The sequence below is a fragment of the Acinonyx jubatus genome, chromosome A2, assembly GCF_027475565.1.
Source record: "Acinonyx jubatus isolate Ajub_Pintada_27869175 chromosome A2, VMU_Ajub_asm_v1.0, whole genome shotgun sequence".
In the NCBI taxonomy this organism is placed as follows: Eukaryota; Metazoa; Chordata; class Mammalia; order Carnivora; family Felidae; genus Acinonyx; species Acinonyx jubatus.
Window position 1 is genome coordinate 158,064,828 of NC_069383.1, and position 23,657 is coordinate 158,088,484.

Here is a 23,657-nt window from a genome sequence, read left to right on the forward strand (position 1 = left end):
GGCAGAAAGAGAGAGGGAGAGAGAGCATCCCAGGCTGGCTCCACACTTAGCGCAGAGCCCAACGAGGGGCTCGATCTCACGAACCGTGAGATCATGACCAGAGCTGAAATCAAGAGTTGGACGCTTGGGGCACCTGGGTGGCTCAGTCGGTTAAGCCTCCGACTTCAGCTCAGGTCATGATCTCATGGCTCGTGAGTCCAAGCCCCACATCAGGCTTTGTGCTGACAGCTCAGAGCCTGGAGCCTGTTTCGGGTTCTGTGTCTCCGTCTGTCTCCACCCCTTCCCTGCTCATGCTCATGCTCTGCCTCTCTCTCTCTCAGAAATAAATAAACATTAAAAAAAATTAAATTAAATTAAACAAAAACAAACAAAAGAACTGACTGAGCCACCCCAGGGACCCCTCCACTGTGCCCTTTCAGGCTGTCCCCAGCTCCTGCCGGCCATGAGTCTGTTCACCACCCCTACAGTTTGGCCTTTTCTAGAATGTCATAGAAATGGAATCATATAGTATGTGGGGTTTGGCTACTTTCCCTCCTGATAACACACTGGAGATTCATCCGTGTTGTTAATATCCTAGTTCCTCACTTTGGAAGCCAGTGGCTGCAAAGATTATATCCTTGAGTGGTCTCCCGTGTAAGTGCTATACTATGTCTATCCATTCTCTGGTTGAGGGAGCTGCCGTGAGCTTTGGATGAGTTGATACTTGCAATGCACTCAGGACAATAATGGGCGCATTATATATAAGTCGTCTCTTATTACTATGCTGGGGGTGGGCCTGCTGAGCAACAGACCTCTGACGCTCCCCTCTCCCCTAACCGCCTGCCTCCCTCTTCCAGAAGAGAGGGCCCCCCTTCCTAGGCTGGAAGGGCCAAGACTGTATCTGCCGTGGATGCATCAGAGGTTGGCTTCCAAAGGGAACCTTCCCACCCCATCCCCGAAGCTGAGAGTGGGCCCCGAGCCTATGGGCGAGACCAGGCGGCTGCAGCCCCAGTGTCTGCCAAGATCAGCATCTGGAAAGCTTCTCTGCAGTTGGGGCCCCTTCCCCCAGTGCTGTGGTGATGACGAGAAGCTTGGGACCTGTCTCAGACACTTCTCTTCACGAAGTTCCTCCTGCCAAAACCCAAGAGCTGGGGGTTGGGGAGGACAGTGGAGGCCCAGGGAGGCTGGAGGGATCAAGGAGAAGAATGTTCCGCATCTCACCAGCGATGGGATGTGGTCCAGAGCGGTAAGCGAGTGGTAAGCACTGCCCTTCTGTTTTCACCCGCTGGAGCAGGGATGGGGGCCACTGCCTCGGAGCCAGGGCGGGGACGCAGGATGAGCAAGAGGGCAAATCCCACCACTGCTGCTTTGGTTCCGTCATCTTTAAAATGGGGAGATGAGGAAAAGGCAAAACTATGAAGGCAGTAAATGGAGGGGTTTGCCGGGAGTTAGTGGGGAGGGGGGCACGAGGAGGCCGAGCACAGAGGATTCTTAGGGCAGTGAAACTACTCTGTGCGACACTGTAACGGTGGCTACATTCACTATGCGTTCGTCTGGACCCAAGAGCGGACGCCAGTGTGAAAAAACCATGGACCCTGGATGACCCATTGTGACAAATGGGCCACTCCGGTGGGCATATGCAAGTGGGAAGGCTGTACCTGTGTGGGGGCAGGAGATATATGGGAAGTCTCTGTACTTTCCCCTCAGTTTTGCTGTGAACTTAAAACTATTCTAAAAACTAAGGTCTATAGGGGCGCCTGGGTGGCTCAGTCGGTTGAGCGTCCGACCTGGGCTCAGGTCATGATCTCGCAGCTCGTGAGTTTGAGCCCCGCGTCCAGCTCTGTGCTGACAGCTCGGAGCCTGGAGCCTGGAGCCTGGAGCCTGCTTCTGTGTCTCCTTCTCTCTGCCCCTAACCCACTCACATTCTGTCTCTGTCTCTCTCAAAAATAAATAAACATTAAAAAAAAAAAAAAACCTTTAAAAATAAGGTCTATTAAAAACAGTGGGATGATGGGAAGAATAATACCACCTTGCTGGAGGCGTGACGATTCGAAGCGTCGCGCCCAGCGCGGTGGTCTGTGTTGCGGGGAGCGTTAGCCATTATTGTCAGGGGCCCTGTAATTAGTGGAGGCTGGTCCAAGCTTCTTCCTTCTCCTCTCTTCCCCTGCCTGGGAGCTCCCCAAGAAAAGGGGGCCCCATTTCGCTCATTCCTCATCCCCCCCTTCTCTCATTCAGGGGCCCCCTAGGCAGGGCTCCGCTTTCCCCTTGACCTCTCAGACCATCAGGAAGTCTAGGCTTACGGTGCTTCCCAGTTCTCTTTCCAAAGCCATTCCCTCAGCTGACCGGCAAGACCTTGAGTTGACCCAGAAGCGGGAGGTGGGGGGTGAGGGGGAGGCGGAAATTGTCTGTTGGTGTATCTGCGTGCCCCTAGGGACATCACCTTTGTCTAGGAGCCATGATCCCCTTACAGACAGCCGGATATGTCTGTGGCCTTGATATTCCCGCCCACTGCAGGTCCCTTGGGGAGGTGTGGCAAAGTGCTGAGCCAGCCGGGGCAAGTGTTGGGGGGGCACTTCCTCCCCAGCCTTCAGGTCCCCACAGGGCTGAGATTTCCGCTCTGATAGCTCCCTGGTGAGGAGAGGACCCAGTTTTCTTTGTGTTTTGTACCCCGTGGGTTGAACACCTGGTTTCTAGAGGTTGTGCGAGCAACACGCAATACACATCACTCGGCAGGGGTTTCAGTGAGGTTTTGCTGAGGTCTGATGGCACCCCAAGATCTGGCCTGGCAGTGACTGGACGCCGAAAATGAGCTCAGGAAAAGGAGCAGTCATTTTCTGAGTTCTCTTATCTCCCCATCAAAGCCCTGCCACCTTTGTTAGAACTGTCTGGTTTGTCTCCGCCGTCAGACTGTCAGGTTTAGAAACCAACAACGGGGCATAGCCAGAGCTAGTACTGAGGATTCTATGAATATATATGCTGCATACATATACATATACACATACATATACATAGCATAATATATTGATTTTTTCTTTAAAAAAAACTTCTGTTTATGTATTTTTGAGAGACAGAGAGACAGAGACAGACAGAGACAGAGTGCAAGCCGGGGAGGGGCAGAGAAAGAGGGAGACCCAGAATCCGAAGCAGGTTCCAGGCTCTGAGCTGTCAGCACAGAGCCGTACGTGGAGCTCAGACTCACAAACTGTGAGATCACGACCTGAGCCGAAGTCAGACGCTTAACCGATTGAGCCACCCAGGTGTCCCTTCTTTTTTCTTTTTTTAAGTAACCTGTATGCCCGACGTGGGGCTTGAACCCAGGACCCTGAGTTCAAGAGTCTCATGCTCTACCAACTGAGCCAGCCAGATGCCCCAACGTATTGCTTCTTAATGCTCATTTCTTTATTAATAAGTTAAATATATTGTTCTTTTTAAAAAGTTTATTATTAATATAAATTTATTTAATAGCAAGATGTTGAATAATATCAGTATGTTTATTTGTCATGTTATTACTTATAGTATTGGTAATATTTATTTTTTTTATTACAAGAACAATTTTATGACTAGAAGTCTGGTGACTTGTCACCTATTTGATTTTTCATGCCCTTGCCAATTTTTTTAAGTTTATTTATTCATTTTGAGAGAGAGAGCACAAGCAGGGGAGGGGCAGAGACAAAGAGAGAGAGAGAGAGAGAGAGAGAGAGAGAATCCCAAGCAGGCTCCATGTTGTCGGCACGGAACCCAACTCGGGGCTCAATCCCACAAAATGTGAGATCATGACCTGAACCGAAATCAAGAGTCGGATGCTCAACTGACTGAACCACCCAGGTGCCCCTCAATTTTTTAAATTGGTACCATGAACTAAAAATTTCAAACAGTCCCCCAAGGGTACACCATAAAAATCTGGCCCCCTCTCACCTGTTCCCCTGCCCCCAGCTCCCTGCCCTGAGGGTAACCGCTGTGACCAGTGTCTTGTGCCTTCTCCGGGAGGTGGCCCGTGGGCCCGCAGGCAAATGTGTGTGTATTTATACAGCCCTTATAAATACACCTGGACGTGCAGGCCTACAATGCAAACTGATTTACATTGTGGTTTTTTTTCAACTTAATACGTTGAAGACAGTTTCAGATCAAGACTCCTCCATTTTTACTTTATAATAGGCAGAAATGGATCAATTTTAATTTCCTTTTTTGTTGCTTTGCTTTTCAACACTTTTTATGAAGTATAGCATACATACAGAAGAGTGTACCAAACCTCTTCTTCTATTGGTTGCATTGTCTGCGTATCAAGCAGCCTTAATTATTTTTTTAATGTTTGTTTGTTTGTTTGTTTTGAGGTGGGGGGAGGGGCAGAGATAGAGGGAAAGAGAATCCCAAGCATGGAGCTCCATGTCACGACAGTGAATCATGACCTGAGCAGAAATCAAGAGTCAGAAGCTTAACCGACTGAGCCACCTAGGCGTCCGCCCCCGTTAATTTTAATTTCAGCTTTCTTGGGGTATCATTGACATATAAAACCGTGAGATATGTAAAGTGTACATCATGTTGATTTGATATGTGTATACCTTCCAAAAGGATTCATTCATAGCTAGTTGGGGTGCCTGGGTGGCTCACTCGGTTGAGCGCCCAACTTCGCTCAGGTCATGATCTCACCGTCTGTGAGTTCGAGCCCCACATTGGGCTCTCTGGTGACAGCTCAGAGCCTGGAGCTGCTTCGGATTCTGTGTCTCCCTCTCTCTCTGCCCCTCCCCCACTTGTGTGCCCCCCCCCCCCCCGTCTATCTCTCAAAAATAAACCTTAAAATTTTTTTTAATTAAAAAAAAGGATTCACAGCTAGTTAACTGACACATTGATCATCTCACATACTTATTTTGTGTGTGTGCGAGAACATTTAAGTTCTACTCTCTTCGCAAATTTCAACTGTACATTACAGTGTTAGCAAGCAGAGTCCCCACATTTTACATTAGATCCTCAGACCTTGTTCATCGTACAACTGCAAACTTGTGCCCTTTTACTAATCTCCCCCTTTTACCTCCCCACCCCAGCCCCTGGCAACCACCACTTTCCTACTTTCTGTTTCTTTGAGTTTGACCTTGTTTTGTTTTGTTTAGATTCCATATATAAGTGATACCAAGCAGTTTTATCTTTTTCTCCTTGGTTTATTTCACTTTGTGTAATCTCTCCAGGTTCATCCATGCTGTCGAAAATGGCAGGATTTTCTTCTTTCTCATGGCTGAATAAAATTCCATTATATATATATATATATATATTATAATATATATGTTACATATAAAATAAAATATGTTATATAAAATATAAACATGTTATATATTATAACATATGTTATATATATATAATTCCACTATATATATATTTCCACTATATATTTCTACATATATATATTTCATATATATATATAATATGTATATCACATTTTCTTTTTTTTTAATTTATTTTTTTTAATGTTTATTTATTTTTGAGACAGAGAGAGACAGAGCATGAACAGGGGAGGGCAGAGAGAGAGGGAGACACAGAATCCGAAGCAGGCTCCAGGCTCTGAGCTGTCAGCACAGAGCCCGACATGGGGCTCGAACCCACAAACTGTGAGATCATGACCTGAGCTGAAGTCGGAAGCTCAACCGGCTGAGCCATCCAGGTGCCCCTCTTTTCTTTTTTTTTTTTTTTTAAGTTTATTTATTTTTAGAAAGAGGGGGAATTTAGAAAGAGGGGGAATCCCAAGCAGGCTCTGCATCGTCAGCACTGAGCCTGATTGTGGGGCTCGAACTCATGAAATGTATGATCGTGACCTGAGCCGAAATCAAGAGCCTGTCGCTTGGGGCGCCTGGCTGGCTCAGTCCGTTGTGTTGTGTCAGACTTTGGTTCAGGCCATGATCTCAAGGCTCGTGGGTTGGAGTCCCTCTTCCAGCTCTGTGCTGACAGCTCAGAGCCTGGAGCCTGCTTCAGATTCAGTGTCTCCCTCTCTCTCTGCCTCTCCCCGATCATTCTCTCTCTCTCTCTCTCTCTCTCTTTCTCAGACATAAACATTAAAAAAATTGTTTTCAATTAAAAAAAAAAAAAAGTCTGTCGCTTAACTGACTCAGCCACCCAGGCACCCCCTACCACATTTTCTTTATCAGTTCCTCCACTGATGAACATTTAGGTTGCTTACATATCTTGGCTGTTGTGAATAATGCTGCAATGAACACACGAGTGCAGATATCCTTTTTTGTCATTTTGCACTTCAACATTCTTTACTGAAGTATGATATACACACAGAAAGTGCCCTGAACCTTTCCTTCTTATTGCACTATGTCTCCAGCAGTCTTTTTAAAAAAAAATTATTTATTTTTCAGAGAGAGAGAGAGAGAGAGAGAGAGAGCGAGCCTGTGTGCAAGCAGAGGAAGGGCAGAGAGAGAGAGAGAATCCCAAGTAGGCTCGGCCTTGTCAGTGCGCAGCTGGAGGTGGGATTTGTCCTCACCAACCCTGAGATCATGATCTGAGCCAAAATCAAGAGCTGGACACTAAGCTGACTGAGCCACCCAGGCACCCCTATAGCAGTCAATTATTATTGGCATTGGACACATGTGCACATTAAAAAAAAAAATCAAAAGGTACGAGAGAGTTCATAGAATGAGAGCAGCCTCCTTCCCGTGCCCTATCCCTATCTTTCACTTCCTCTCCCAGGGAATTCACCAGTTTCTTCTGCCTGCAATATTCTGGATATTCTGAGCACAGGTTGTGGAACATCAGCTCCAGGGAGTTTTGTCTGGTTTGTCCCTGATACATCTCCAGCCTTTTAGAACAGTTTCTGGCACATACCAGCCAAATGCTTAATGTTATCTGGTAAATAAACATATAGGAAGGTTATATACACATTTTCACAAATAGTAGCCTCCTACAAGGCTGTCTCTTGCACCTGAACATAAGCTCCATGAAGGCGAGCACTCTGATGAATCTGGGCCTGCCTCGCTGGTTGACCACAGCAAGGGCAGAGGTAGGGTAGATAGGCTGGTAGGTGCTCTGAGTTTTCTAGGAGTCTTATCTGAATTCTGAGGTCTTATCAAGGCAAAACTAATCCTGTCTTTGCGGCAGGGCGTGGCACATAGTAGGAACTTGACCATTTGTTGTGGGAACTCAGAGTAGGCGCATAATGCCTATTTGCTGCATCGACACAAAGGTGCTTCAGTAGCTCCTTGTTGCGTAAAGGGGATCTCATGCTCTCCTCCAATTCCAAGGTCCCAAGGAACGGCCAAGAGTGTATCTGCAATCAAAGAGTTGTTTCAGGTTGAAGCCACCTGGCCAGGAGAGACGTGACATCACGGAGTCGTGTGACGTCATACGCCGGCAGGTTCTCACGAGTGGGGGCTGGGAGGGGCATGGCTAGAGGTGGGGGAGGCGAACAAAGGGACCCCGCGCGCCTCCCCCGCCGTCCCCAGCGCGCGCCCGGGCCCGACCGACCACATCTGGAATTCATTTAGCCGCCGCCGGAAAGGGGAGGAGAGGAGGGCGGGGCGAGTGGGGGGCCGAGGCGGTGTCTCTCCCGCCCCCCTCCGTCCCAGGTCCCCAGCCCCGGGACGCAGCCCCAGCCCGGCAGGCAGCCCCAGCCCCTGCCGATGCCGTCCCGGGGACGCAGACGCCGAAGCCCCTCCGGCCAGAGCAGGGACCCGGCCTGCCCAGCCAGGTGAGTGCGGGGCGAGGGGAAAGCAGAAAAGACGGGGCTCGGGAGTCGCAGGGTCGGAGCTGGGGGGGCCTGGCGAGGGGTTGGGGGCGCACCCGGGCGCGCACGCGCCGCCCGTGCTCCTGCTGCACGGAGGGAGTGGTCACTGTGAACCTTCTCCACGACTCCGGGCCGCCCCTACAGCCTCCGCCGCGAACCCCCAGACTGAGCTCCCCGCCTTCCTCGGCGGCAGGAAGTTGGCGCCGAACAGAAGGCGGAATCCGAGCGCTTTCGGCCGGACACTGGGAGGCAGAACCGAGGGGTTCGGGGAGTGCGTATGGGGGGAGGGGGGAGGGCCCTCCTCCTGGCTGACTCCGGCCGGGCGAGAGCGAAAGGTGCAACGCGCCGGCGAGCCTCCAAGCCGAGGGGCGGAGTCCCCAGGGAGGGCTGTCTGCCCCACCGCCTGCAGGTCGGCCTCGGTGCCTCAGTTTCCCCGAGTAGTCCGTCTTCTTCAGTCACCCCCCGGGGGCGTGGCTTTGTTCTGGAAGGAATGGGAACGTGACTGCGTGGCTCCGGCGCCTCATCTTTCTCCTGGGGCCCAGGGATGGGGCGACGGTGCGAACGCGCGTGGCGCGGACCCCGCGTGGTCCCGGGCCCAGCAGATTGTCGGAACCTCGCCCCCTCCTCCGGCACGAGTTGACTCACCCGGGGATTTCCATACCCTCCCCGACTCTGCCCTAGTCAGAGACAACGGGCGCCACGCGCTGAGCCCACGGTCCCCCCGCGTTGGCGCGACGGCGGTTCGGTATTTGCCGTGTGGCTGCAGCTGGGGTCACCCCTCCTCCCCGCGCCTAAGCCCTCCGGGAATACCGAGACGAAGCTCCTTGGGGAGTGGGGGGGAGAGGCGTTCCCCACCCCCACGGGAGATGTAGGGATTCCTCGCGTGTGGCTGTCGCGGGAGAGGAGGCGCGGCCCCGGCGGGAGCGAGTGTAGATACCGCGCATTCCACCGCCAGATAAGGAGGCCAGACTGCAGCCCGAGGGCGGGGGCGGGTCCTGTCGCTGTCTCCACGGAGACGCGCTGGGCTTCGCCTAGTCTGGGGGCTGCCAGCGACCAGAGGCGTCTCCAGCCTTTGCTGTTGTTTGAGACTCAGCTGAGTTTAGGTGCCTCTACCCTCCGGGGCCCACGGGGCTTTGTTCATTTGTTCATCCATCCATCCATTCATCCATCCATCCATCCATCCTTCTGTATGGCACGTTTCCTGAGCACCTTCTGTATGCCAAGCATCATGCCACAGGGGCTGAAAATGGACTTGGTCGCTGGCCTCCAACACTCGTGCTCTACCGTGCAAGCCAGACAGAAAACAAGAGATACAATAATAATATCCGAAAATGGCAAGTTGTGGGAAGATAAAGCAAGATGCTGCAATAGAAAGGCCCTGGGGAAAGTGGCTCTAGTAGACTGACGGTCTGAGGCGACCCTCCCCCCCCCCCCCCCCCAGCCAGTGACCTTGAAACTGAAACCCGAAAGAGGAGACAGTCATTCAAGGATTGGCGGGGATGGCACCCAGGAGGCCACTGTGGTTGGAGTTGGGTGGCCCTGCGGGAGAGTGGGAGGAGGCTAGATGGACAGGGGCCAGGCCATTTTGGGCAATGGGGAGCCATAGAAGAATATGGAAGTTGGAGGGACACCCTGTACTGGAGTTGTAAATTAGATAGCTCCCCCTGGCTGCTGCATGGAGAATGGCAGTGTAGGGTGGACCTGACTGCGGAAGGGAAACCCAAAGAAAAGGTGGGCGCTCTGCCCCAGGGCAAGTGGCATGGGATCAGTGAGTGACAGTAGGACTGTAGGCTGCCTCCGTGGAACTTGGAGGAGGGACTCCTGGAAGCCTCTGAGGCTTCCTCTCTGTCTTTCCTCTTTTCTAATCTCCCCCTGAACAGTCTTGGTCTGTCTTCCCTTCCCTCCAAACTCTGTCACTTGTCCCTCTCATTCCATTTCAGGCCTGGCCATTCCCAGGTTCTGAGCCCAGCGACCCCCTCCTGAGCCTCTGGGAGGAAGTTAGGGCTGCCTTGGAGGTGGTGAGCGGGAGGCCGGCCCTGTATTTAGCCAGCCGGGTCTGGGAGCCAGACACAGGGAGGGGAAACAGCCAAGGCCTGTGTCTGCCTAGGGCTGACTCTCCTGTCAGTCCCAACCTCCAGGCTCTGCGTCCTCTTTCTGGAAAGCATGGACCTGCTTTAAGCGCGCTCTGTCTTCAGCAAAGTCCTAGTGGGGAAGATGAGAAGAGGAAGGCAGTGTGAGCCTCCGTTTCCCCTTCTCTGACTAGAGGAACTACCCCTCCTTCTGAGGATGCCCTGAGAGTCTCCTGGGGCTGCAGACAGTGAGTGTGCAGACTGCCAATCTTCCCCCCGGGGAAGAAGACAGACTCTTTGGTCAGTCTCTGGGATGTGAGGAGTGAACCCAATTCTCAATTCTCCAGGAAGCATCCATAAATCTTCCTCTTGGCTGCCAGAGAGGGTTGGTGGCCCCACGTGTGGGAGGGGTGGAGCGGGTGGCCATGGGACACACCCTGGGCTTCTTGCCCACCCGCAAGGGTGTTTCCCAGGCCTGCAAGGGGCCCTTGATTCTCAATCACGAACCCTAGGAGGGGCCCAGTAGGCCAGGGCAGCCTGGGGGCGTCTGGTTGTCGTGACCCTGCGGTCAGGCCGCGGTTCACACTCTCCCCAGAGACATGTCCACAGCCTTAACTCTGTCTTCTGAAAGAAGCCGTTGGCCGGTGAAGGACTGCTCACTGGCGCTTCCCTTAGGGCGCCCCCAACTGGGCCAATCAAATGCCGAGGACGGGAAGCTCTGGCCAATTGGCGAATCGCTCAATGCCCTGGGATTGAAAACAAGCCAATCAGGACGCCGGCTGTTTCTGCCCCGAAGGTCGGTCCAGTAAGGCCGAGGCCAGGGCCAAGTTAGCTCCCGGCCGGCTGCAGCCTGCATCGGGCAGAGGGCATCGGGGCGCCCAGGGCCCGGTCCGTCAGGGGAACAAGGGGCCTCTGTGTGGCGATCTGGGCGGGGCGGCAGTCTCCGGGGATGCGCACAAGCCCTCCTCTGTTTCCAAACTAGGACGGATGCCCCTTTACCCAGGGGGAGCAGCTGCCTCTGTCAGGCCCGGGGCCAGGACGCCCCCTCCGAGGACTGAGATGGCTGAGTGACCCCGGAAGCCCCCCATAGTTCCCAGGCTCACTAGGAACCGGCCTAACCAGCCTTTTTCTGGAACGGTACTCCTGGAGCGCACGTGGTCCTTGCCCGGCATGTTTCCAGGGACCCAGGGCGGGCTCTTCCTGCGCCCTCCCCCATCAGCTAAAGGCTGGAGCTTCTTCCTGGCTCCCCTCCTTAAAGACAGACACAGCACCAGCTCCTCTGAGACACCCCCCCCCGCCCCCCCCCCCCCCGCCAGCAAGCTGGGAGGAGGCCATGATGTTGGCTTCTCATCCTCTGCCCACGCTTCTTCCCGCCCCCTCCCCCCATGGATCAGTTTTCTTTGAGAAGGGGGTGACTCAGGCTTTCATGGAAATAAATGCCGGTCCCCCCTTCCCTTAACCCCCTCCCCGCAGGGCTGCACGCCCCCTCCTCGGCTCACATGACTTGAGCGTTGCAGCAGCTGCCTGGTCCTCCCAGCCAGGACCTCCCAGACTGGTCTCCTGTGGCTCCCCCATCCCATCACCCCCTCCCAGCCTTTCCCACACCGGATGTGACTGGGGAGTGAGGACTCCACCCTGTTTGTTCCAGGGGCCTCACATCTGGATTTCATCCTGGCTGGGGATGGGGGGGTGTGCCAGTGCCCTGCTTACCCCGCTGGGACCCTCTGCAGGGCAGGGCTAGATGGTGCTGATGAGAACAGGATGTTGGGAGTCTGGCCTGTAGCTCAGTCTCCATCCCTTCCTAAAAGATTGGATGGAGGGCACCTAAGGGAGCTAATATATTAGCTAATATTTATTGAGTGCTTGCTATGTGCTGCTAGGGGTGCTTCATGTACCATTCGACAGGATTTTCCCATTACCCCTATGAAGTGGGCTTTCCTCTCCCCATTGCACAGATGAGGACGTTGGGGCTGAGAGGCCGGGCATTCGGTGACTTGCCCAAGGTCCCACAGCAGGTCGGGTGGAGTGCGGTTCAACCCTGGATTGCCTCCAAGGTCTTTGTCCTTGAAGTTGCCATGACCTCTGAGATGCTTAAACCTCAGGCCGCCCTGGTGTCTCCCCAAGACCTTATCTTGGGAGCACCCATGGCCTTAAGGCTCAGACCCAGCCTGAAATCCAGGGCTGTGGGTGGTAATGAGCAGGGGATGGTGCTATTAGCAAGCATCTTGCTGACCCAGGTTGGCAGGCAGCATGAAGCCCCAGGCTCTAGTGTATTCTGGAAAGGAGACAAGCCCTACCAGCGCTGCCCAAGGCTCACTTTCCGGGTGGGTGAGCGTGGGTTTTGGAAGTTCACTTTGTATTTGGGGGACTTTCTGCTCTTTTTGGAAGACAGTGCAGCCTAGAAGTTATAGAGGCTTTGGAGTGGGTCTCCGGCTCTGCCACTTGGAGACTTACTAGCTTTGAGACTTACGGGAAGTGAATTGACCTCTCTGGGTTTCCCACTGGTAAAGCAGGGACGATGGTAATCCTGACTTCATACGGCCACTTGGTGAGAAGTGAGGAAGCTGGGACTCACACCGCGTCCACCTGGAGTCAGAGCCCAGGGAGCGGCCACAACACTGACCTGTCTGTTGGTCTTTTCCCTCTGCAGCTGTGACAGCCCCATGGCCCTGGCTGGCCACTGAGCCCCACCATGGGCAGCCTGTACTCAGAGTACCTAAGCCCCAGCAAAGTCCTGGAACACTATAATTACACCAAGGAAACGCTGGACACTCAGGAGACCACCTCCCGCTGGGTGGCGTTGGCCATCATCGTCCTCATCTGCTTCACCATCGTGGTGGAGAACCTGATGGTGCTCATTGCTGTCGCTCGCAACAGCAAGTTCCACTCGGCCATGTACCTGTTCCTGGGCAACCTAGCCGCCTCGGACCTGCTGACAGGTGTGGCCTTTGTAGCCAATACCTTGCTCTCAGGCCCCGTCACGCTGGGGCTGACCCCTTTGGAGTGGTTTGCCCGAGAGGGCTCCGCCTTCATCACGCTTTCCGCCTCCGTCTTCAGCCTCCTGGCCATCGCCATTGAGCGGCACGTGGCCATCGCCAAGGTCAAGCTCTACGGCAGCGACAAGAGCTGCCGCATGCTGCTGCTCATCGTGGCCTCGTGGCTCATCTCGCTTGTTCTCGGAGGCCTGCCCATCCTGGGCTGGAACTGCCTGGGCCATCTCGAGGCCTGTTCCACCGTGCTGCCGCTTTATACCAAGCACTATGTGCTCTGCGTGGTGACCATCTTCTCCGTCATCTTACTGGCCATCGTCGCTCTGTACGTCCGCATCTACTGCGTGGTCCGCTCCAGCCACGTCGACGTGACCGGCCCACAGACGCTGGCCCTGCTCAAGACGGTCACCATCGTGCTGGGTGTCTTCATCGTCTGCTGGCTGCCTGCCTTTAGCATCCTGCTCCTGGACTATGCCTGTCCCGTCCGGTCCTGCCCCGTCCTCTACAAGGCCCACTACTTCTTTGCCTTTGCCACCCTGAACTCGCTGCTCAACCCCGTCATCTACACGTGGCGCAGCCGGGACCTGCGGCGGGAGGTACTTCGGCCGCTGCAGTGCTGCCGGCGGGCGGCGGGCGTTCAAGGGCGGCGGGGCGGGACCCCGGGCCATCGCCTCCTGCCTCTCCGCAGCTCCAGCTCGCTAGAGAGGGGCACACACATGCCCACGTCGCCCACGTTTCTGGAGAGCAACACGATGGTCTGAGGGGCGAAGTGGGCCACGAGGCCATGGCAGAGGGCTCCGTGGAGAGACACCGGGTGACCTTGGACAGAGACGTGGGGTTGCCAAGCAAGATGCCCCCGCTCCACAGACCTGGGTGGTATTGAAAATACTTCACGCCAGGGCTGGCCGGCTGAGACACCAGCCAGTTGGATGGCAGAGCTGCAGGGTCAGAGGCTAGTGCAGTAACTGGTGTGGCCCCTTCAGAACTGGATCGTGGGGAGGACTGGGGGACCTGGAAGGGGCCTGGGTGACAGCAGGCAAGCACTCAGGGGGAGCTCAGGGCAGGAGCCACTTATAACCCCTTACAAGGGATTTCAACATTTCATGACCATCTGACCCTCTGCCCTGTACAGGGCTCCCCTTTCTGAATCTAGCCCCCTTGTCACCTCCTGGAAACCTTAGGCCACTTCCCCCAGAACCACTGCCCCCAGGGGCCGGAGGCCTCCTCCTTGACCGTCCTGGGTGGCCCCGGCTGACAGTTGCAAAGCCCAAATCCACAGCTTCCCCAAATGTCACCAGCTGCCACTTTGGCCTCTTCTTCTTTTCTCCTCTCTCTCTCCATGACATGCTGGGAAACCATGGGGTGGAGAGGGGGGGCTGGATGCCGTTCTCAGACCTCATCGGCCAATTGCACTATTTGGGGCACAGAGGAATCACCGAGGGCTGGAAAAACTGGTCTGGGGGAGCTGAGGAGGGCTTTGGGCCTCCTGGTGGGAAAGGGTGGAACTTGAGAAAGTTCTAGGGGAACTGTTTGCACAGGATTCCCCCCCCCCCCCAAAAAAAAAAAAAAAAGTAAAAACAACCACCCAGAGCTACTCCCACCTCCAGCCCAGCGGAGGTACTGGATCTCCTGGGGCGGGGCAACCTTGAACCCACTGTGCCTCCTTTCGAGTTGTCTCGTACGGAGGAGCACAGGGGTCAGCATGCCGAGGACATTTGTGGGATGCTCTCCCCTCACCTGCCCCAGAAGGACTTTACTAAATTCCATGGATAGATGGAAGGGACATTGCGGTACAAATGTATATTTATGTGTGTCTGTGTGCGTGTGTGATATCTGTGACCCGCTCTCCCCACCATGTTCCCCCCGAAAGGATGCTATTGTCGTCTCGTGTCTGTTTTGAAGCTGCCAAAGAGGGATCTGGCCCTGCACAGACCCCTTTGTAATTAATGGCTCATCTCCCCACTTGAGAGCTGGGGTACAGCTCTCCTCGGGGAAGGAAACCTCACGCCTCAAAGTGATTTCTCGTGAATGCAAAGGCTGGGGAGGGGGTCTCGGGGGGCAAGGAGCCAGTTGGGGGCTTGTCTCCCCTCGTACAGCTCCCCAGATGCCCCCCATGCCTGAGATCCAGGCCCAGGCCAATAAACGGTTCAATCTCTCATTCTGGTGGTGGTTGTCTTTTTAGGGCTAAGGCGGCACCCCACTAGCACCCCGTGGCTGGAGGGGGGATGGGATGGGGGGGTGGCTGCCATCCAGGCCACTCCTACTTTGCCGGCTTTCCTATTCTGTGCCCCAGCCCCTAACCCCACCCAAGCGAGGATTACAGTGGCTTCGGGTAAATGCTGACCTTTCCCTAAGGCATCTGTCTGGCCCCTCCCAGTGGTTAATTAGACTCCAGGCCTTCTTGCTTCCCTTTAAAGATAGCCTGGCGTGTTTAGGGAGGTCCCCTACTTCATCCCAAGTACATGTTCCTCCCTGAGGGATGGTCTTGGGGGACACGGGCCCAGATAACCTTCCAGGCCTCAGTATTCCCCAAAGGAACGGGTAACTTTTCCCATCAAGCACTTTCCAAGACGTGAATCCTCAGGAGGTGGGAGTTACTAGGCACGATCGTGGCGATGTGGGTTCAGAGAAGGTACGTGACCTGCTCAGGGTCACACAGCTAGTTAGGGCAGTGCCTGTCTGGATATGATCCTCCCAGCTCCACCACTAGGCCACAGACAGTATCCTCAACCCCCTCTTTGCCACCGAGGGAGTGGGGAGTGCAGGCTGCCAGCCGCACCCAGAACCAGGAGAAACCCAGATGGGACACAGCTGGGAGGTGGCTTCCTAGCTCAGCTCCAGGGTGACACTCCCCTCTGCCCAGAGGCACAGGGCCCAGCGGCTCCTTTGGAGATAGATTTGGAACTTTGATGGGGGAACCCAGTCCCTAAGCTAGAGCCCCACCTAGGTCGCCCCAGCACCAGCGCAAACACTGGGGCAGCCCCGGGGGGGAAGGAGTGGGGCAGACGGCAGCCAGAGGCTGAGGTCTGCACTCCCTATCAGGATTCCCCTCCTCCAACAGTTTGGGGACAACCTCCCTTTGGAAACCCAAGCCCCAGCTGAAACTGGGAGGAGAAAGAGGCACAGGCCAGGCCAGAGTCAGTCCAAAGATTTCCCCCAGATATATACCTGCTTTCTCTACCTTCTTCAGGCCTCTGTTCAACTACCACGTCATCAGAGAGGCCTGTCTTGACCATCTTTTTCTCTTTTGAGTCCCTCTCCAGCTTATCCCCTGGGAGGAGATTATAGGTCAGTTTATCTGTCTCCCCCAGGAAAATGTGAGCATTTGAAGATAAGACTGCATCTGTCTTATTACTGTGTCTCTAGAACTTCTTTTTGAGTTTATCTATTTTTGAGAGAGAGAGAGAATGAGCAGAGGAGGAGCAGAGAGGGGGACAGAGGATCCGACACAGGACTCAAACTCACGAACTATGAGATCATGAACTGAGCTGAAGTCAGATGCTTAACCGACTGAGCCGCCCAGGCGCCCCCGTGTCTCTCACATCTTAAACAGTACTTGGCATGTTCCCACTGCAGGGCTTTTCCACCTGCTGGTCCCTCTGCCTGGAATGATCTTCCCATCTTCCCCCACATATGCCCGGGACTCCTCTCTGCTCCTTCTGGTCTACCATAAAATACCACCTTGGGTGAGGCCCCTGGCCACGCGAACATTTCTTGTCCTACCTGCTTCCTTTGCTAATCTCCGACATGGAGCACATTTTGCTTCTTTATCCTGTTAATTTTCTACCTGCCCTTTAGGATGCCAGTTCTGTGACAGCAGGGACTCGTATAGGTCTTGTTCACTGCTTGGCCCCGGTGCTCAGAACGGTGGTGAGGACACAGCAGGTGCTCAAGAAATGTTTGTCAAATGAGTTGAAGCCAAAACAAATGCTGGCCATTTCACTTAGTGTCAAGTTTATTTTCTGTGAAGAAACTAAAATAGGGGAAGCAACGGCTTCAGGTACTCTGTAGAATAGACTGGTTTTGGTGCTCTGACAGGTGAAAAACCCTGAGGCACCAGAGAGGTCAAGTAATCTGACCAGGGTCACGCGGCATGTGAGTGGAGGGGCAGGGATTTGAACCCATGCGGTCCTTGATTGAAAAATGTAGTCACATCTGATCCTCCTGATCTGAAGATCTAATTTACTGATATCTCTCAAATCTTGGAGCCTAGAACAGAACAGACCAACTCACAGGGATGCATAATGATGTTCACCTCCTCTCTCCTTCCCAAGGCTGTTGGATATTAGGGGGCATCAGAATTACCTGGAACAACCTGGTAAAATGCAGATCCTTAAGCTACTAGCACATGAAATGTGGCCAGCGTGATGCAGGAGCTGAATTGTAACTTTTTAGAAAAGTGATTTTATTTTATTTTATTTTTTACTTTAGAGAGAGAGCATGTGCTCGCACGAGGGAGGGAGAGGGACGGGGGAGAGGGAGAGAGAATCTTAAGCAGACTCCATGCTCAGCGGGGAGCCCAACATAGGGCTTGATCCCACGAACCATGGGATCATGACCTGAGCAGAAATCAAGAGCGGGATGCTGGGTGCTTAGCTGACTGAGCCACCCAGGCGCCCCTGGAATATTTCTTTTAATTATGATATCAAGTTATTAGGCTCAGCTGCAAATGACAGAAAACACAGAATATTAGTAACTTAAATTGAGAGAGAGAAATTGATTTCTCTCATATAAAAGGATTTGGAAATTGGTCCTGAATAAGGACAGATGCCCACTTACCAGCAGTCTAGGCTCCTCCTATCTAGCTCTCTCTCTCTCTCTCTCCATCCATCCATGCGTCCATTGACCTACCTAAATACCTCACTGTGTTTCCTAAGAACAAAGCATTCTCTTATATAACCTTAGTAAACTAATCAAAATCAGGAATCTATACATGTTGATCAGATTTCACCAATTGTCCTATTACTGACCTTTAAAGCAGAAGAAAATCCCAGATCACTTGTTATATTTGGTTGTCTTTTTAGTTTCCTTCAACTGGAACAGTTTCTGAACCTTTCTTTGTCTTTTGTGACCTTGACACTTTTGAAAAATATAGGTCAGTTATCTCATGAGCCAAAGTTGGATGCTTAACCAACTGAGCCACCCAGGTGCCCCATCACTGAAGATTTTTAAGAATATCGGAGGACATCACATCATTTTCTTTGTATATACTCCACTTTTTATCTTTAGAAGAAAGCAACACTTTTTTTTTTAACTTAACCACAATACCATGGTTGTACTTATCAAAAGTATCAATCAGCGTTAAAATTTCCCTGTCACAGCTTTTTTTTTTTTTTTTTGATGTTTTATTTATTTTTGAGAGAGAGAGACAGAGTGTGATCGGAAGGGGGGAGGGGGCGGGTAGAAAGAGAGGAAGACACAGAATCCGAAGCAGGCTCCAGGCTCTGAACTGTCAGCACAGAGCCCGATGTGGGGCTGGAACCCACGGACCGCGAGATCATGACCTGAGCCGAAGTCTGACACTTAACTGACTGAGCCATCCGGGGGCCCCTCAGCTTTCTTTTTTAACATTTTACTTGTTTGAATCAGAATCCAAGCAAAGTCCCCTCATGACCTTTGGGTAATGAATCTCCAAAATACTTTTAACAAGCTTTCCTTGTGAAACCAATTTAACCTTGTTTAACCAGGTTTAACAGTTTCCTTTCTTTTGTTTCTTTCCTTCCTTCTTTCTTTTCTCCCTCCCTCCCTTCCTAACTCATTTGTTGAAGAAACCAGGTTGTTTGTCCTGGAGTCCTGGAGAGTTTCCCGTAGTTTGGTATGGGTTGATGGCAGCCCCTTATGTCATTTAATATGTTTCCTTGTCGGATTCAAGATTGGTATTTTGGTTTCAATTTTGATAGGTAGCTGGAAACTTCCATTAGGAAGACATGATGTCTAGCTGTCTCTCTCTTTTGCTGGTAACAAAGACTGATCGGGGTGTTCAGATGCCATCAGCCCGATCCTACCTTTATCAGTCCCCCAACCAGGGGCACGTGGGTGGCTCAGTTGGCTGAGCTCCCACTCTTGATGTCCCTCAGGTCATGATCTTGTGGTCCTGGGATCAAGCCCTGCATCCGGCTCCGCCCTGAGCATGGAGTCTGCTTGAGATTCTCTCCCTCTCTCTCAAGATAAATAAATGAAAACTTGAAAAAAAAGATGTCACGATCTTTCCCTGAATATCTTGTCTGGAATAGTTAAAGCTATCAAAAAAAGGGAAATGAAGTTGGCTGGGTAGGTTTCATTTTCAGTGGTGATTGTGGCATAAGTATTAAGGATGCAAACTACAAAGGCAGAAAAATCAGATTTCAGTCTCAAATGCAACAACTGACAGCACAAGCAGACTTTGGACAAATCACCTGACAAGCCTCCGCTGGTTTCTTCATTTGTAAAATGGACACGTTAATAATCCCAACTTCGAATGTAAAATGGTACTGCCACTTGAGAACACAGTTTGGGGACGCCTGGGTGGCTCAGTCGGTGAAGCATCTGACTTCAGCTCAGGTCATGATCTTGCAGTTTGTGAGTTCGAGCCCCGCATCAGGTTCTGTGCTGACAGCTCGGAGCCTGGAGCCTGCTTCAGATTCTGTGTCTCCCTCTCTCTCTCTGCCCCTTCCCCACTTGTGCTCTGTCTCTGTCTATCAAAAATAAATAAAATGTAAAAAAAAGACACTTAAAAAAAAAGAAGAAGAGAGAAAGAAACTCAAGTTCTCAAAATAAATGTTGAGTGTTCTTTTTTATTCCTGCCTTCAGAGATCTTACATTCTAGGAGGGGAGACAGTCCATAAAAATAAATATATAATCCAATGTTAGGAAGTTTCCATTATGGAAAAGAGTATGCAGGTCCCTTATAAGATTAAAAATAGAACTACCATATGGTCTAACAATCGCAGTTCTGGGTATATATCCAATGGAAATGAAATCACTACCTCGAAGAGATATCTGCACTCCCATGTTTATTGTAGCCTTATTCACAGCAGCCAAGATATGGAAACATCCTAAGTGTTTGTCAAAGGATGAATGAAGAGAATGTGAGAGATATACATATGTTTGTGTGTGTACTAAATATGTGTTACATATATATCTATAAATATGAATTACATAATATAAAATGTGAGAGAAATACATTCACACATACATAATCACAATGGAATATTATTCAGCCATCAGGAAGGGAATCCTGGGGGGCCTGGGGGGCTCAGTCGGTTGAGCGCATGACTTTGGCTCAGCTCACGATCTCCTGGTTTGTGAGTCCGAGCCCCGCATCGGGCTTGCTGCTGTCAGCGCAGAGCCCGCTTCAGATACTCTGTCCCCCTCTCTCTCTCTGCCCCTCCCCTGCTCATGCTCTCTCTCTCTCAAAAATTAAGAAGAAGAAGGAGAGGATCCTGCCACTTGCAACAATATGGATGAACCCGCAGGACACCATGCTGAGTGAAATAAGCCTGACACAGACAAATACCGTATGATCTTGTGTATATGTGGAATCTAAAAGAATGGAACTCACAGAAGCAGAAAGTAGAATTGTGGCTTCCAGGGGCTGGGGAGTGGGGGAAATGGGGAGATACTGGTCAAAGGGTACAAACTTTCAGTTATAAGATGAACAAGTTCTGAGGATCTGATGTACAGAATGGTGATTGTAGCTAATACTGTATCGTACAGTTGGAATTTGCTAGGACAGCAGTGTTCTCATTATACCCCAAAATAATAACTAAGTGAGGGGCTGGACATGCTAATTAGCTGGATTGTGGTAATCATTTCACAGTGTGTACGTGTATCAAATCCTCACGTCTTGCGCTTCAAATATATGCGATTTTTGATTATTGATGATGCCACGATAAAGCTGGGGAAAGTTTTTGCTTCTTAAACTTTCACAAGTGGGGAGCTTGTGAAAAATACAGTTTCCTGGGACCTACCAGGTCTGGAAGAATCTGATGCCAGGGCCCAGGACTCTACATTTTTACCCTGTGCTGCTCCTGATGTGACCCATCTGTGACTTCCAATTTTCAAAATGCTGGTTTGGAGGCTGTAAGATACGCCCCCCCCCCCCAAAGAGATATGGCTCAGACAAGGCCATTACTTTGTCCTGTTCTCATCCAGGGCGCTTCCACACCCCCAGGGGATGTATGACAAAGTCTGGAGACATTTTTGGTTGCCCCCTACCTGAGGGCGGAGGTGCTACTGGCGTCTGGTGGGTAGAGGTCAGGGATGTGGCTGGTCTTCCTGCAACGTATAGGACAGTGTCCTCTAACGAAGGATCATTCGGCCCCAAATATCAGCAGTGCCCGGATTGAAGCAAATGCTCTCCTTGCTCCTTCTGCTTGATGAGCTGGTTCAAGACTCCTAGGCTACAGTTGGGAGTGTGAGGAAACTTAAAAAAAAAAAGTGGTTTATTAGAGAGAGAGAGAGAGAGAGGGCAGGAGAGGGAGACACAGAATCCGAAGCAGGCTCCAGGCTCCGAGCTGTCAGCATAGAGCCCCGACGCAGCGCTTGAACTCAGAAACCGCGAGGCCATGACCTGAAGTCGATGCTTAACTGACTGAGCCACCGTGGCACCCCGGTGTGAGAAAACTTCTAGAGGCACCCCCAGTGCCCTAATTGGAGACTGTCTGGTCACCTCTCTTTGCCAGGTAGTTTCAATGACTTAGCGATTGCCTTTGGAGAGGCAGTTGCGGTTAATTAGTGGTCATTTCCAGGAAGGAGCTGTTTCACGTGAAGTCCCTCTGATTTAATGGCCAGGGCAGGCCCAATTCTCATTCCTGCTCAGTGTGGCGAGGAAGATTTTCTTTGCAGTTGTAGAGCGGACACTGTGTGCTTCCACTTTGTGCGCCACGAGGTGGGTCATTCCTCAGGGTCTGTCCGCTGTTTTCCTTTAGGGTCTGGTGGGCTATAATGGCTGATAGCCATGGGACTCAGGCAGGCTAAAGAAGGCTGCGGTGGGCTGAGGGAGGCAAGGCAGGATTTGAGTGTCTTAGAAGGAAGGAAGGAAGGAGGCCCAAGCTTGAAGTGGGTTAGAGAAGTGGGGAGAAGTACTCTAGTGATTTACATAAATAGAATCATGCGGTACGTCCTCCTCTATGCCTGATTTCTCTCACGTGTTTTGAAACTTGTCTGTATTTTTGCATGGAGTAAGAGTGCGTGTTCTCAATACTGAAGAGCAGGGTTCTGTAAACTGTAGTTTGCAGGCCAAATCCACCCCCCCCCCCAGTCTGTTTTTGCGGAAACTATAAGCTAAGAATGGTTCTTACAATGTTTGATTGTTGGGGAGAAAAAGAACAATACTTTGGGACATGTGAAAATAGTAGGAGATCATTGAAATTTCAAAGTGTCCATAAATAAAGTTTTATTGGAATATAGCTGTGCTCACTCAGTTACATAATTGCCGAGGGCTGTTCTTTGCAAGGGACGAATTGAGTTGTTGCAACAGAGACTATGACCCACTTGTCCTAAAATATTTACTATCTGACCCTTCCCAGAAAAAAAATTGTGACCCCTAGGTTTAGTATTCCATCGTATAATACGTAACTGTCTTGTTTTATTATTGTTAGATGTTGATGTGGTCTTCAGGTTTTAGCTAATGCAAATAAAGTTCCTATGAATATTTCTGTACGTTTCCTTTGGTGGATAGAAGCATTTACTCCAGGAGTGGAATTACTGGGTCATAGGGCAGGAGTACATTTAGCTTTAGCAGACATTGGAAAATGATTTTGCAAAGTGGCCATACCATTTTGGACTTCTCTAGTAGAGAGTTTTGGTCTTGCTAACACTTGCAACTTTTTCCTTTCTTTTCATATTAGTCATCCTGGGGTGTGTGTGTGTGTGTGTGTGTGTGTGTGTGTGTGTGAGAGAGTGTAAGCTAACATTGCACTGAGGTTTTATTTTGCATTTCCCTGATGACTCATGTTGGGCAGCTTTTCACAGGAGTCTTGGCCATTTGGATATCCTCTTTTGTGAAGTGCCTATTCAGCCCTTGTCCACTTAAAGCTCCAGACCATTATTTTTTATTAATTTGAAGGCATTCTGTGTGTATAGCAGATAGGAATCCTTGGTCGGTGAACATCTATCTATGGCTTGTCTTCTAGTGATATCTTTTGATGGACAAAAAAATCCTCTTAATCCAGCCTAAAATTTTCTTTTATGATTAATGTACTTTATGTCCTGTTAAACAATTGCCTATACCCAAGTCCCAAAGATGTTGTATGTTTTATTTTAAAAACTTTCTTGACTTTGCTTTCCTATTTAGACCTGGAAGTCATCCGGAATTGAGTTGTGTATATGGTGTGAGGTAGGGATCAAGATTTACCTTCTTCCATTTAACCATTCAATGGGTCCTGCATCGTGTACTGAAAACACGAGCCTTTCCTTGCTGCTTTCCCAGTTGTTTTTATTTGACATAAATAACCACATGCATTCCAGAAAAAGCAAAAAAAAAAAAAAAATCTTCAGAAAAACTCCTTTTCCTGCCCAAAGCTCCTACCCTGCTAGTTAACATTCCTTATCTCCAGGAAGTTAACCATTTCTTGTTTCTTTCCCAAGGTTTTATGTATAAACAAGTAAGTACACAGAATTCTTGCCACTTTTTTGCAAAAGCCGTATCACACTATGCATTCTGTTCTACATATTTTTTTTTCCTAGTAGCAATTAAACAGAAAACTCTAAGGTATTAAATGGAAAAATATCCCTTTTGTTGTTGTTGTTGCTGAGATCTGTCACTGTGTGAATAGAATACGTCTTTAGCTTGATTTCACTGATGGAGAACTAGGTTTTTTCCAGTCCTTGGCTACAGACAAAGCTTAGTGAATAGCTGTGTCCACTTCTCATTTTGCACATGTGAGTGAATCTTGTGAGAAATTCCTGGAACTAGAATAGCTGAAT

The 23,657-nt window shown here is 50.9% G+C and overlaps 1 protein-coding gene across 3 annotated transcripts; it reads left to right on the forward strand.

Moving 5' to 3' along the window:
- The first annotated feature begins 1,051 nt into the window (after positions 1-1,051).
- S1PR2 (sphingosine-1-phosphate receptor 2) lies at positions 1,052-14,301 on the forward strand. 3 transcript variants are annotated; one of them, XM_053219920.1, is made up of 2 exons: positions 1,052-1,236; positions 12,410-14,301. In XM_053219920.1, exon 2 carries the CDS (start codon positions 12,452-12,454, stop codon positions 13,508-13,510), a length of 1,059 nt encoding a protein of 352 aa, XP_053075895.1. In that variant the 5' UTR covers positions 1,052-1,236; positions 12,410-12,451; the 3' UTR covers positions 13,511-14,301. The 3 variants fall into 3 exon arrangements, with proteins under 3 accessions (XP_053075895.1, XP_026905952.1, XP_053075896.1); XM_027050151.2 differs by lacking the exon at positions 1,052-1,236 and adding an exon at positions 7,329-7,654; XM_053219921.1 differs by lacking the exon at positions 1,052-1,236 and adding an exon at positions 9,686-10,896.
- Positions 14,302-23,657: the final 9,356 nt, after the last annotated feature.

Bases quoted from the DNA above. Each gene is read 5' to 3' on its own strand.
- S1PR2 (XM_053219920.1), top strand. From the start codon at position 12,452: ATGGGCAGCCTGTACTCAGAGTACCTAAGCCCCAGCAAAGTCCTGGAA.